The following is a 12,639-nucleotide window of genomic DNA, read 5'->3' on the forward strand; positions in this document are numbered from 1 at the left end:
CATTGCTGGGGAGAGCTTTGACAGTAATGGACTGGGCTGTATCCACCACTTTCTGTGGCTTTTTCCATTCCGGGGCATTGGTGTTTCCGTACCAGGCCATGATGCAACCACTTAGGATACAACCATTGTGCATCTATTGAAGTTCATCAAAGATTTAGATAACATGCTGAATCTATGCAAACTCCAAGAAAGTAGAGGTGCTCTTGTGCCTTCTTACATGCTGGTCCCAGGACAGATCCTCTGATACAATAACACCAAAAAATTAAAGTTACTGACCCTCTCCATCTCCAGTCCTCTCATGAGGACTGATACATGGACCTCTGGATTCTTCCTATGTAGTTGATAATCAGTTCATTTGTTTTGCTGATGTTGAGTGAGAGGTTGTTGTTGTGACATCATTCAACTACATTTTCAATCTCTCTCCTAAATAGCGATTCATCACCACAATGATTTGGCCCCCAACAGTGGGGTTCTCTGCAAACTTAAATATGGCGTTGGAGCTGTAGCACTTAGTCCCACAATCATAAATATAAAGTGAGTAGGGCAGGGGGCTAAGCACACATGTTATCACCTGTGCTGATGGTGATTCTGGGAGAGATGTTGAAGGTACTGATGAAAGGGCTTTTCCATGGATGCTGCCTGGCCTGCTGAGTTCTTCCAGCACTTAGTGTGTATTTCTTTGATTTCCAGCATCTGCAGATTTTTTTCTTGTGTGGGAGAGATGTTGTTGTTAATCTAAACTGACTGGGGTTTTCCATTAAGGAAATCAAGGATCCATTTGCACAGGGAGGTATCAAGGCCTACATCCTGGACCTTAGTGATTAGCTTCAATGCCTAGGTGTAGTCAATGAAGGGCATCCTGATGAATGCATCTTCTTTGTCCTGGTATTCCAGAGATGAGTAAAGGGCCAATGAAATTGCTTCTGCTGTCGATCTGTAGGCAAATTGGAGTGAATCCAGGTCACTCCTCAGGCAGGAGTTGATATGCATCATGCCCAACCTCTCAAAGCACTTCATTCCAGTCAATATGCTGCTGGACTTACCCTGTTCACAGATAAACTGTATTGTACTAATCATTTTGGGTTCAATTGTAAATGAAATAAAGGTATTTTTTCATCAGCTTTCCTTATTTGTCCCTGTTTTAGCTATCTCGGTCTTTTACATTGTTACAGCTGCATGGCATCTCATTAAAGGAAAGAACATTTCCAACTTAAGTTTCTTTATTCAAGTATAGCAGTTGCTTCATGGTAGCTGGAACTTTGACTGAGCTTTGCATGAGACTTTGTCATAGCAACTAGGTTAGTTAGTAGCTCTTTTATCTCACAGTAGAAGGTTAGCATGGCACAGTAGTGTAGTGGTTAGCACAACGCTCAGAAGTATAGGCGACCCTGGTTCAATTCCCGCCACTGCCTGTAGCTTGATGTATATTCTCCCTGTGACCACGTGGGTTTCCTCCGGGTGCTCTGGTTTCCTCCCACAATCCAAAGACCTACTAATTGGTAGGTTAATTAGTCAGTATAAATCGCTCAGTGATTAGGCTAGGATTAAATTGGAGGATTGCCGGGTGGCACAGCTTGAAGAAACAGAAGAAAATTCATTGCAGAGTTATCCTTGGCTGATAAATTAATACAGTACTTATTAAGGTGAGTTTTACTAAATAGGCTACCGATCGTCAGCTAAAATATCAAACTTTAATTATGTGACAATAAAAGATCACATGATACTACTTTGAGAAAGAAAAGGGTAGCTATACCCAGTGTCCCTTAATTATCAGTCTTAAACATTATCCAGACATTATTGTATTATTGTTTGCAGGACTCTACTGTATGCAAATTAACTGCTGTGTTACCTATAATTACTCTTCAAATTGCCAGTAAAGCACATTGGAATGTTGGAGGTGTTGAAAGTTGCAATAGAAATGCAGGTCTTTCTGTCTCTCTTTGAGCACACATTTTGATGTGTACTACTTAACATAAAGTTCAGACAATTGGTCACAGAGAAAGTCAAAACAAATACTGCTTTCCAAAATGTTCTTACAAATTGTTGCTCTTCATAGCCATTGTAAATAAGTAAAAAATAAGGCAACTGGCACCTCTACTTTTAATATGGTGATAGCCAACTCTAAAACAGTATCTTTTGCTTACCCATTATTCCTACAATTATATTTCTGAATATGAAGGCACCAATCAGGATCCAGAATATTATGTAGATGCTACTTGCAAGTTTGTCAACTTCCTCTACTTCCGATATGTCAAGAAGCAAACTATGCCAGTGGTCCAGGGTAAGTAGTTGAAAAAGGGTCTGCAATGTATGCAGGATATCACTAGCAAAACAAAACAAAGGTAAATTAAATATCTTCTACGATATAATATAAACAAAGTATGCATTTGTTGAACTAGTTTTCCTTCCTTCATGGATGACTGAATAATGATTGGAAAATGGAAAGATTTGATTAATCTTGGAGAAGGTTAAAAGGCTGACAGAACATTGTGGGCCAAAGTCCCTGTACCATGCTGTAATGTTCTATAGTCTATATTCATGTCATTAATGTCATTAAGGGCATATTAATGTCATTAAGCCTGAATGTCAGTGGTAGGAAAGATGCTGGAGTCAATTATAAAAGAGGAAATTACGACACATTTGGATAGCAGTAGAAGGATCAGTCCAAGTCAGCATGGATTTATGAAGGGAAAATCATGCTTGACTAATCTTCTGGAGTTTTTTGAGGATGTAACTATGAAAATGGATAAGGGAGAGCCAGTGGATGTAGTGTACCTAGACTTCCAGAAAGCTTTTGATAAAGTCCCACATAGGAAATTAGTGGGCAAAATTAGGGCACATGGTATTGGGGGCAGAGTACTGACATGGATTGAAAAATGGCTGGATGACAGGAAACAAAGAGTAGCGATTAACGGGTCCCTTTCGGAATGGCAGGCTGTGACCAGTGGGGTACCGCAAGGTTCGGTGCTGGGACCACAGCTGTTTACAATATACATTAATGATTTAGATGAAGGGATTAAAAGTAACATTAGCAAATTTGCTGATGACACAAAGCTGGGTGGCAGTGTGAAATGTCAGGAGGATGTTATGAGAATGCAGGGTGACTTGGACAGGTTGGGTGAGTGGGCAAATGTATGGCAGATGCAGTTTAATGTGGATAAATGTGAGGTTATCCACTTTGGTGGAAAAAACAGGAAGGCAGATTACTATCTAAATGGATTCAAGTTTGGAAAAGGGGAAGTAAAATGAGATCTAGGTGTTCTTGTACATCAGTCAATGAAAGCAAGCATGCAGGTACAGCAGGCTGTGAAGAAAGCTAATGGCATATGGCCTTTATAACAAGAGGAATTCAGTATAGGAGTAAAGAGGTCCTTCTGCAGCTGTACGGGGCCCTGGTGAGACCCCACCTGGAGTATTGTGTGCAGTTTTGGTCTCCAAATTTGAGGAAGGACATTCTTGCTATTGAGGGAGTGCAGCGTAGGTTCACAAGGTTAATTCCCGGAATGGTGGGACTGTCATATGTTGAAAGATTGGAGCAACTGGGCTTGTATACACTGGAATTTAGAAGGATGAGAGGGGATCTGATTGAAACATATAAGATTATTAAGGGATTGGACACACTGGAGGCGGGAAGCATGTTCCTGCTGATGGGTGAGTCCAGAACTAGAGGCCACAGTTTAAGAATAAGGGGTAGGCCATTTAGAACAGAGATGCGGAAAAACTTTTTCACCCAGAGAGTGGTGGATATGTGGAATGCTCTGCCCCAGAAGGCAGTGGAGGCCAAGTCTCTAGATGCATTCAAGAGAGAGTTAGATAGAGCTCTTACAGGTAGCGGGGTCAAGGGATATGCGGAGAGGGCAGGAACGGGGTACTGATTGTGTATGATCAGCCATGATCACAGTGAATGGCGGTGCTGGCTAGAGGAGCCGAATGGCCTACTCCTGCACCTACTGTCTATTGTCTATTGTCCTCTTGCTTTTCAGTTCAATAATTGTTGAATTAAGCAAAAGTTAATTACCAACATTGATTTTTTTTAAATTCCCATGTAGATTGATAATTAATAGTGGGTTTTCAAATGTTTGGTAGTAATTCCTAATTAGCTACAGCTATTTGTAGTCTATCATCACTACAGGTATTAACACATTGACATTCCAACCAATTAGCTTCCTGGATATGAAGGAGCCAATCAGGATCCAGAATATTGTGTATTCCTGGGTTCAAAGGAGGCAAAATTATTCTGGGATTGAATGGCTTATCATCTGAGGAGTGTTTGATGTATCTGAGCTTGTACTCACTGGATGCGAAGAATGAGGAAGGATCTCATTGAAACCTATTGAATGTTGAAAGGAATCAATAGAGTAAATTTGGAGAGGATCTTTCTTATGGTGGGGGAGTCTAAGACCAGAGAACACAGTCTCAGAATAGAGGAATGTCCATTTAGAATGGAGATGAAGAGGAATTTCTTTAACCAGAGAGTGGTGAATCTGTGGAATTTGTTGGGTATACTTAAGGCTGAGGTTGATAGATTCTTGATCAGTCAGGGCCTGAAGGGATACAGGGAGAAGGCCAGAGATTGGGGCTGAGAGGGAAAATGGATTAGCCATGATGAAATGGCAGAGCAGACTCAATGGCATAATTCTGCTCCTATATCTTATGATAGATAGATAGATAGATAGATAGATAGATACTTTATTCATCCCCATGGGGAAATTCAACTTTTTTCCAATGTCCCATACACTTGTTGTAGCAAAACTAATTACATACAATACTTAACTCAGTAAAAAATATGATATGCATCTAAATCACTATCTCAAAAAGCATTAATAATAGCTTTTAAAAAGTTCTTAAGTCCTGGCGGTAGAATTGTAAAGCCTAATGGCATTGGGGAGTATTGACCTCTTCATCCTGTCCGAGGAGCATTGCATCGATAGTAATCTGTCGCTGAAACTGCTTCTCTGTCTCTGGATGGTGCTATGTAGAGGATGTTCAGAGTTTTCCATAATTGACCGTAGCCTACTCAGCGCCCTTCGCTCAGCTACCGATGTTAAACTCTCCAGTACTTTGCCCACGACAGAGCCCGCCTTCCTTACCAGCTTATTAAGACGTGAGGCGTCCCTCTTCTTAATGCTTCCTCCCCAACATGCCACCACAAAGAAGAGGGCGCTCTCCACAACTGACCTATAGAACATCTTCAGCATCTCACTACAGACATTGAATGACGCCAACCTTCTAAGGAAGTACAGTCGACTCTGTGCCTTCCTGCACAAGGCATCAGTGTTGGCAGTCCAGTCTAGCTTCTCGTCTAACTGTACTCCCAGATACTTGTAGGTCTTAACCTGCTCCACACATTCTCCATTAATGATCACTGGCTCCATATGAGGCCTAGATCTCCTAAAGTCCACCACCATCTCCTTGGTCTTGGTGATATTGAGACGCAGGTAGTTTGAGTTGCACCATATCACAAAGTCCTGTATCAGTTTCCTATACTCTTGTGAAGCAAGATTCATACGGTATCTCCAGATAGTTAAAGATCACCTATGATGATATTGAATAGTACAACTGGAAAAGCCTCCTCCTACTTCGTTTCTCCTCAGTGTCTATGTATGCCAATGCTTAAAAGGAAACTGTTGGAGACAGTGGCTAACTTGAGATCTCATTGCTGGAGGAGAGGTCTGTCTGCACTAATATTTACTCCAGTTTCACTTCTCTGGAGAAAATTTGACTTGTTTTGGTGCAGGCTGATCTGCTGATCATTGAGGGCATGTTATATTGACGCAGGAATGTGTGGCGACACTTTGTGTGTTTATCCCTAACACATCCTTATGTTGCATTGGATGTTGATATAAACAATGCATTTCACTGTACATTTCGAAGTACACGTGACAAATAAATGAATATGCAGTCTGTTGGCTGATAACAACAAAAAAGCCTATTTCTATTATCTCATTTCCCCATTAATTATAAGTAAAAATGGAGTGAGTTTATTAATCCATTAGTGGGTACACATTGTGATGTAGCAATTATCTTTTAAATAATAGATATTAAAGGGATTTATTCTAAAATCCACTGAGAGTACTAATGACTAGTGGTAAAAACAACAACAAAATGAAATCAGAATACCTGTTGATAAAATAAATTGAACAGACCACGTGTGAATCATGTATCTTCCTCAGTCCCCACTTTTTAATGGTGGTAACAATATCATACTGAACTGACTGAAATCATTTCCAGCAAACTTAAGTGTAAAATAGAAACTTTTGATAATTAAGTCGAAGATGTTATTTTTATACAGAGCCCACAATCGCGCCTGTGTAAGGGATGTTACATAAGTACACTTTCTAGAGGCCTGCTGTGGTTGTGATTATAGGACTTAACACAACAATTCATTCATGTAATACATGACTTGGAGTGCTGACAATGTGATTAAAGTTTTATCATTTTTTATGCAGTGCAATTTTTTTTGGTTCAATCTATCTGCCTTTCAATAAAACCCTTAATGAGACTTAATTAAAAGAATCTTTTCCATGATCACTTCCCCAAAGTTTTGAAAAATGTTGCGCGTAAGGCATCATGTTTCTTCAAAGCTAAATAAATTCAAGTTTTTGAGAGCTGTTAAAATACACCTACACAAAAGCTGTCTTATAAACACGCCCAGGGTTGCTTGATTCTGTGTAGCTCCGAAAAAGTGACACTCCAATGATTGCAAAAGTATAGGCAAATATCAACACCAACAGCAAGATGAAAGTCATTGCCTAGAATAGATAAAAATAGATTGTCTGGTTTCTGTACAGATAGATAGGTAAAGTACAGCATTTTATCTTAATTTTGGAAATAAATGAAAAAAGGAGCAATTGGAAAACTATAGTATTAATGCCAAAAATTATTAAAGTATTAAAATTACTACATTTGTGGAACAACTTAGAAATCCAGGGAGCCAAAGACCTGAATTACTTTGATTCTGAGCATGTCTTTCCAGGATAGAGGAGCCAAAAGTACAGCAGAGAGCATGGAAAGCTCCCAAAATTACTTTATCCCAAGAAAGCACAGTGGGAGAATCCTGGTGATTCTGTGTGAATGAAACTTCCTTATGCTCTACAGAGAGGCAGTAATGTTGGAACTGTCGAGGTGAGGATTGGATTCCAGAGTACGAACTCATCCTACCATCACCTCTCAAGACTAGAAATCTCGGAACTTGTGAAGAGGAGTGGATACTGAATGGGCAAGCCAGAACATTGGAAGAGAAGCATGCTACTCAAGCCGTTCCGCAGGGATTTCATCTCGTCTGATACCTACTAAACTGCATTCACTACTATCGCCCTAAACCACCTTATTTTCTCAACTATCTCAGCAATCACTGTCTTGAAAATTTCTCTCAGAACTACAGTACTGTGCAAAAGCCTAAGGCACATGTAAAAAATTCTGTAAAGCGAAGATACTTTCAAAAATAATGAAAGGAAAAGTTTATGAATATCAAAAAAATTACCACAAAAAGCAGTAAACAGTAAAAAAAAAACTAATTCAAAACAATATTTGGTGGGACCATCCTTTGCCTTTAAAACTGCATCAATTCCCTTAGGTCTGCTGTCATGCAGTTTTATAAGAAAATCAGCTGGTAGGTTGTTTGAAGCATCCTGGAGACCTTGCCACAGTTCTACTGCTGATTTTGACTGTCTTGCTCACTTCTGACTCTCCAAGTAACCCCAGAGAGCTGCGGTGATCCAGGCTCTGAGGAGGCCATACTATCTGAAACCATATAATAAATCTAGGGTGCCTAGGACTTTTGATCAGTACTGTATATTCAGACCATTAAAGATGAAGATATTCTAGATATTCCAGCATTTTGCATGAAAAAATTATTTCTGATTTTGCTTTTTAAGTGGCTTAGTTCACATTTTGGGATTTGCATTTTCTACCTGAATCCCTCACTAGTTTTGTTGCATCTAATACCATCAGTGCATTTTATCAATTTAAATATGCCAAAAACACCCCACTAAGTCGAATATCAGTCAACCTTATGCAAGATGTATCAGTTCCAATCTAGAATCAACCATCCCATCAAATTATACTGAGATGCCTTGTCCAAGATTGAACACAATACTCCAGGCAATATTTGAACAATGTTCTATTGTTACTCTGTTTTAAATCCGAGCCTTTGTAACAGGTAATATTTCATTAGCGTTTCTGATTATATTTATAGCTTTACGTTAATTTTTATAAATGCCTAGATAAGGACATACAGATTCCTTTGCTTTTCCACAGCTTCTAATCTCCCACCACTAAGAAAATATTCCTCTCTAGCCACTCAAGTCTTTATTGCCCATTTGTAACTTCGTGCAACAATCTACAAAATTCACTGTATGTAGTTCTCAATATCCCTTCCAAATTATTAACATATACTGCATAAATCAAATGATTACTTTTCACCCCTTTTTCCTGGACTATGTGATGCATTTTGATTTCCAACACCTGCAGTATATCACCTTGTTGATATATATATTTTAAAACTTCTGCATGTATTTTCCTCTTTGTTGCATTAAACATTGTGCTTTTTTTCAGAGCGGGTATACAGTATCAAGAGGTTGTAGCTGCCATGTCATTCACACACTGACTATTGGGAAGTAGGTTGGTATCTTTAAGTGCACCTATGCTGGCAGTGAATGTCAGAAAGCTGCCTTGGAGGTGAGGGTAATGTGGGGGGGGGGGGGTTAGAGTGGTCACATGTTTCCAATTTCTGTGACCCTGCTCCTTTCACCAGCTCCCTCTGCAATTCTCAGCAGTGACTGTCACTTCTGCAAATGCAATGTAGAAGTATATAAATCTGCAGAGATTGCACAATGTTTGTGCCCTGATTACAAACATAAAGCAGCATAAAATAAATCAGGCAGATAAAAAGAGCAAGACATCATCTCCAAGATAAAGTCAATACTCTTTATTATTTGGCGAATTAACATTTGGCTGAATTGTATAACTATTTGGCATTCCTGTGACAAAAGAATTTTACATAGTCATTCAATTTATTTCAATAAAACAATTCTGAATCATATGGATATTAACAAACTAGAGGCAATCAACATAATTTTACCTTTAGTGCTTTTGTTACAGACAACAGAAGTAGTCGGAATTGATGAAATTTTCTCATTCTTTTCAAAGAACGTAAAACTCTGAAGATACGAAAAACTTTTAAAAAGTGAAGTTCACTGCCAGTTTGGTAATAAATTGTCTTGATCACCTCTGGAATGATAGACTAATTACATAAGAGATTTAGATTATTATGAGCATATGGTGAAGTTTTTTCCAGTCTATGTAGCTTCTGATGAGCAAATTTCTATTAAAATAATCCCTACTTATGACAAAGCCTGCACAATAATTTATGGCCAGAAAGCTCCTGCCTCTAAACACCAAGTCCCACTCTTCCCAATCTTTATTGCTCCTTTCAACAAACCCACACAGGCATTAATCTATCTGGCCTCAGTGTCCTAAATCCACTCATTCCACATTCTTTCCAATTCTATTTTCTTCTTACATGCAAGTGTCCAAGGAGATTATTGGCCTTTATTCCGTTTACAACCCGTGGATTGCCATTAAAGTAAAAACAAATATTAACTGAATAAAAATTATTTTCTTCAGGTTGATTTATTTAAAGTTAGCCAAAATGGAGAGAAAATGAAAAATGGCTACTTTGTCCTGGCAAAGGTGAACCTTCAAGGTGTCCTACACACAAAATGCTGGAGGAACTCAGCAGGCCAGGCAGCATCTATGGAAAAGAGTGAACAATTGAAGTTTCAAGCTAAGACCTTTCATCAGGACTCAACCCAAAATGTTGACTGTTCTCTCTTTTCCATTGATGCTACCTGAAGGAAGTGGCTGGACAATAGTAAAAATCATAGAATGTAAAAAAAAACATAGATGAGAACAGTGGAGTAAGAACACAAATAGCAAAATGCTACACCTGTCCCTACACCTCCTCCTTCACTACCATTCAGGGTCCCAAACAGTGCTTTCAGGTGAGGCAGTACTTAACTTATGAGTCTGTTGGGGTCATATACTGTGTCCGGTGCTCCTGTTGTGGCCTCCTGTATATTGGTGAGACCCAACATAGACTGGGAGACCACTTTGCTGAGCACCTATGCTCTGTCTGCCAGAAGAAACGGTCTCCCAGTGGCCACCCACTTTAATTCCACATCCCATTCCCATTCTGATATGTCAGTCCATGTTCTCCTCCACTATCACGAAGAGGCCGCATTTATCTCCTTGCCTTGGCACTTCTCCCCCTTTTTCTTTCTTCCATGGCCTTCTGTCCTCTCCTATCAGACTCCCCCTTCTCCAGCCCTGTATCTCTTTCACCAATCAACTTCCCAGCTCTTTACTTCATCCCTCCCCCTCTTGGATTCACCTATCACCTTGTGTTTCTCTCTCCTCTCCACCCCCCTTTAAAATCTACTCCTCATCTTTCTTTTTCCTCAGTCCTGCTGAAGAGTCTCAGCCTGAAACACCGACTGTACCTTTTTCCATAGGTGCTGCCTGGCCTGCTGAGTTTCTGCAGTATTTTGTTTGCTGACAAAGATGTTGAAGGCAACTGGGTCCAAGATTGATAAGCAACCAACAATAATTATGCAGGGGCATCTAAATAGTGAACTAATTCAAAAAGAGGGAACAAAAGAGAGAACTGGCAACTACGGTCACTATTGTGAAAAGCAAAGTCCTGCAGATATGTTTATCTGAATGAATGATTTCCCACTTGGGATCAATAAAGTACGTATTTTTAAATTATTGTTGTTATCCTTATTATTATGTCAACACCGGAAACACTCAGCAGTTGAGCAGCATTATCTCTGAACAAGAAAGAAAGTTAAATTTTCAGGTTGATGAGTTTTCCTTCAAAGTGAAATGACTTAGAGATTTTCCTATTCTTTCTCTCTCTGTGTAAGTACTCAAACTTATCCACCTGTGTATACCAGAGTCTCTGGAGATGGAATGATAATATTGCATATACTGTAATTAGAACAGAAAGTGTAGGAGGCACTGACACTGTTTAAGGAATCATAGCACCAACGCGCTAAGACTGAAAAGATACACATTAGAATTTTATTAGCCAAGGATACCATAGGTATCCCTAAAAAAAATTAAACCTCTATTTAAGTTAAGTAGGGAGGCAACATAAATAATTATAGTAAAGACCAGAAATGCTATAACCTGCTTTTCTTACAATAATTAGAACTGTCAGGTCAAAGACGTTCCAACCGATTCTCCAAAATCCTACAAAATCTTGAAGCCACCTGAGTATAATTTCACTCATCAGTACTGAGAGGATGCACCAGTCGATGACTGACAATATGGTCGTTACGACAGAGAAATTCTTTCCAGGTTTGTGAGCAACATCTGAGGAAGTATCACAAACATACCTTGGTAATCAAAGCAAACAATACATACCTAATTCAAACATGTTATCATCATATTTATTTATTTATTTCACTATACAGATACTCGGTGTGTTTATAAGGTGTTTCTTGAATTTATCTCCATCATATGTTCAATTGTTCAATTTAATATCAGAGAATGTATACAGTTTACAACCTGAAATCCTTACTCTTCACAGACATCCACGAAACAAAGAGGAAAAAATGCAAAAAATGAATGACAGAAAGGGTTAGAATCCAAAAGCTCCCCTCCTTCCCTCCAACCACAAGCAGAATCAAAAGCATTATCCCTCTCCCCACTTGCTCCAGCAAAAGTAGCAACCCTCCACCACCCACCATGCAATCAATAGCAAAGCCCATGATCTAGAGTCATGGAATATCTTTCTAACCTGGTATTTTTAAACCTCCACAGTTCTTGGCGCCTTTGTGACCAGTGATAAGTAAAATGTCAAACTGGTATGTCCTGATGTTGCATAAAATTAACTCTTTTTAATTATTTTAAATTTTAAGTATTTAATAATCCTCAATATAGCATGAGGAGAAATAGAATTCCCAGAGTATGAGCAGAAATTCTTGGCAGCATGTCATACAAAGCCAGATTGTGATGAGAGCTTTCAGAACAGTGATGAACCCTTTTTTTCCCATTTTCACACCGTAATGAATGATTGTAGCTACATTGTAGAAACTTTACTAGTCCAGTCTTTAAGACTGTCAGTGTGAACTTCAATGCTGGGGCCTTAACTATAGTATATACAGTACTATGAATGCATGCCATGGCTTCTCTGTATATGGAACGAATTTCAAATTAAATAGATTGCTCTAGTTTTGTATATATTGCCATTTAGATAGTATAGTAATTATATCTATACACTAGTGGTTTGGTGAACTGTTTTATTTGTGTTGCATATTCTTAGGAAACAACAGAGGCAGAAAAAATTGTTTGTCTTACCTACTAACACGCCAAATACAATAGTATTGATGATAATGAGGTACAAAATAAGATTACTGAAAAATGTACCTATTTGAATGTGATCAGGAAAATATACATAGTATTGGCCCCAAACACCGAATTATCCAAAGTTTCAAAATTTATGGAAATACCTACATAATGGTGTTGACATATTAATACCTGACTATCTTATCATTGAGTAGTTGAATTAACACTAGCATTTCATCATTCAGTGTTAGATTTTTCAATCTCATTCGATGATTTTTTTTCCCA

General features: G+C 38.8%; 1 protein-coding gene across 1 annotated transcript in view; it reads right to left on the minus strand.

Moving 5' to 3' along the window:
* LOC140718855 (cation channel sperm-associated protein 2-like) overlaps positions 1–12,639 on the minus strand; it is a 57,206-nt gene that overhangs the window by 11,528 nt on the left and 33,039 nt on the right. Inside the window, exons 4-8 of the mRNA XM_073033090.1 lie at positions 12,367–12,435; positions 11,207–11,379; positions 9,083–9,244; positions 6,628–6,752; positions 2,145–2,323 (exon numbers count right to left, since the gene is read on the minus strand). Of these exons, the coding sequence (XP_072889191.1) occupies positions 2,145–2,323; positions 6,628–6,752; positions 9,083–9,244; positions 11,207–11,379; positions 12,367–12,435 (708 nt within the window). The remainder of the gene's footprint in view (positions 1–2,144; positions 2,324–6,627; positions 6,753–9,082; positions 9,245–11,206; positions 11,380–12,366; positions 12,436–12,639) is intronic.

Source organism: Hemitrygon akajei, chromosome 30, assembly GCF_048418815.1.
Source record: "Hemitrygon akajei chromosome 30, sHemAka1.3, whole genome shotgun sequence".
Taxonomy (NCBI): Eukaryota; Metazoa; Chordata; class Chondrichthyes; order Myliobatiformes; family Dasyatidae; genus Hemitrygon; species Hemitrygon akajei.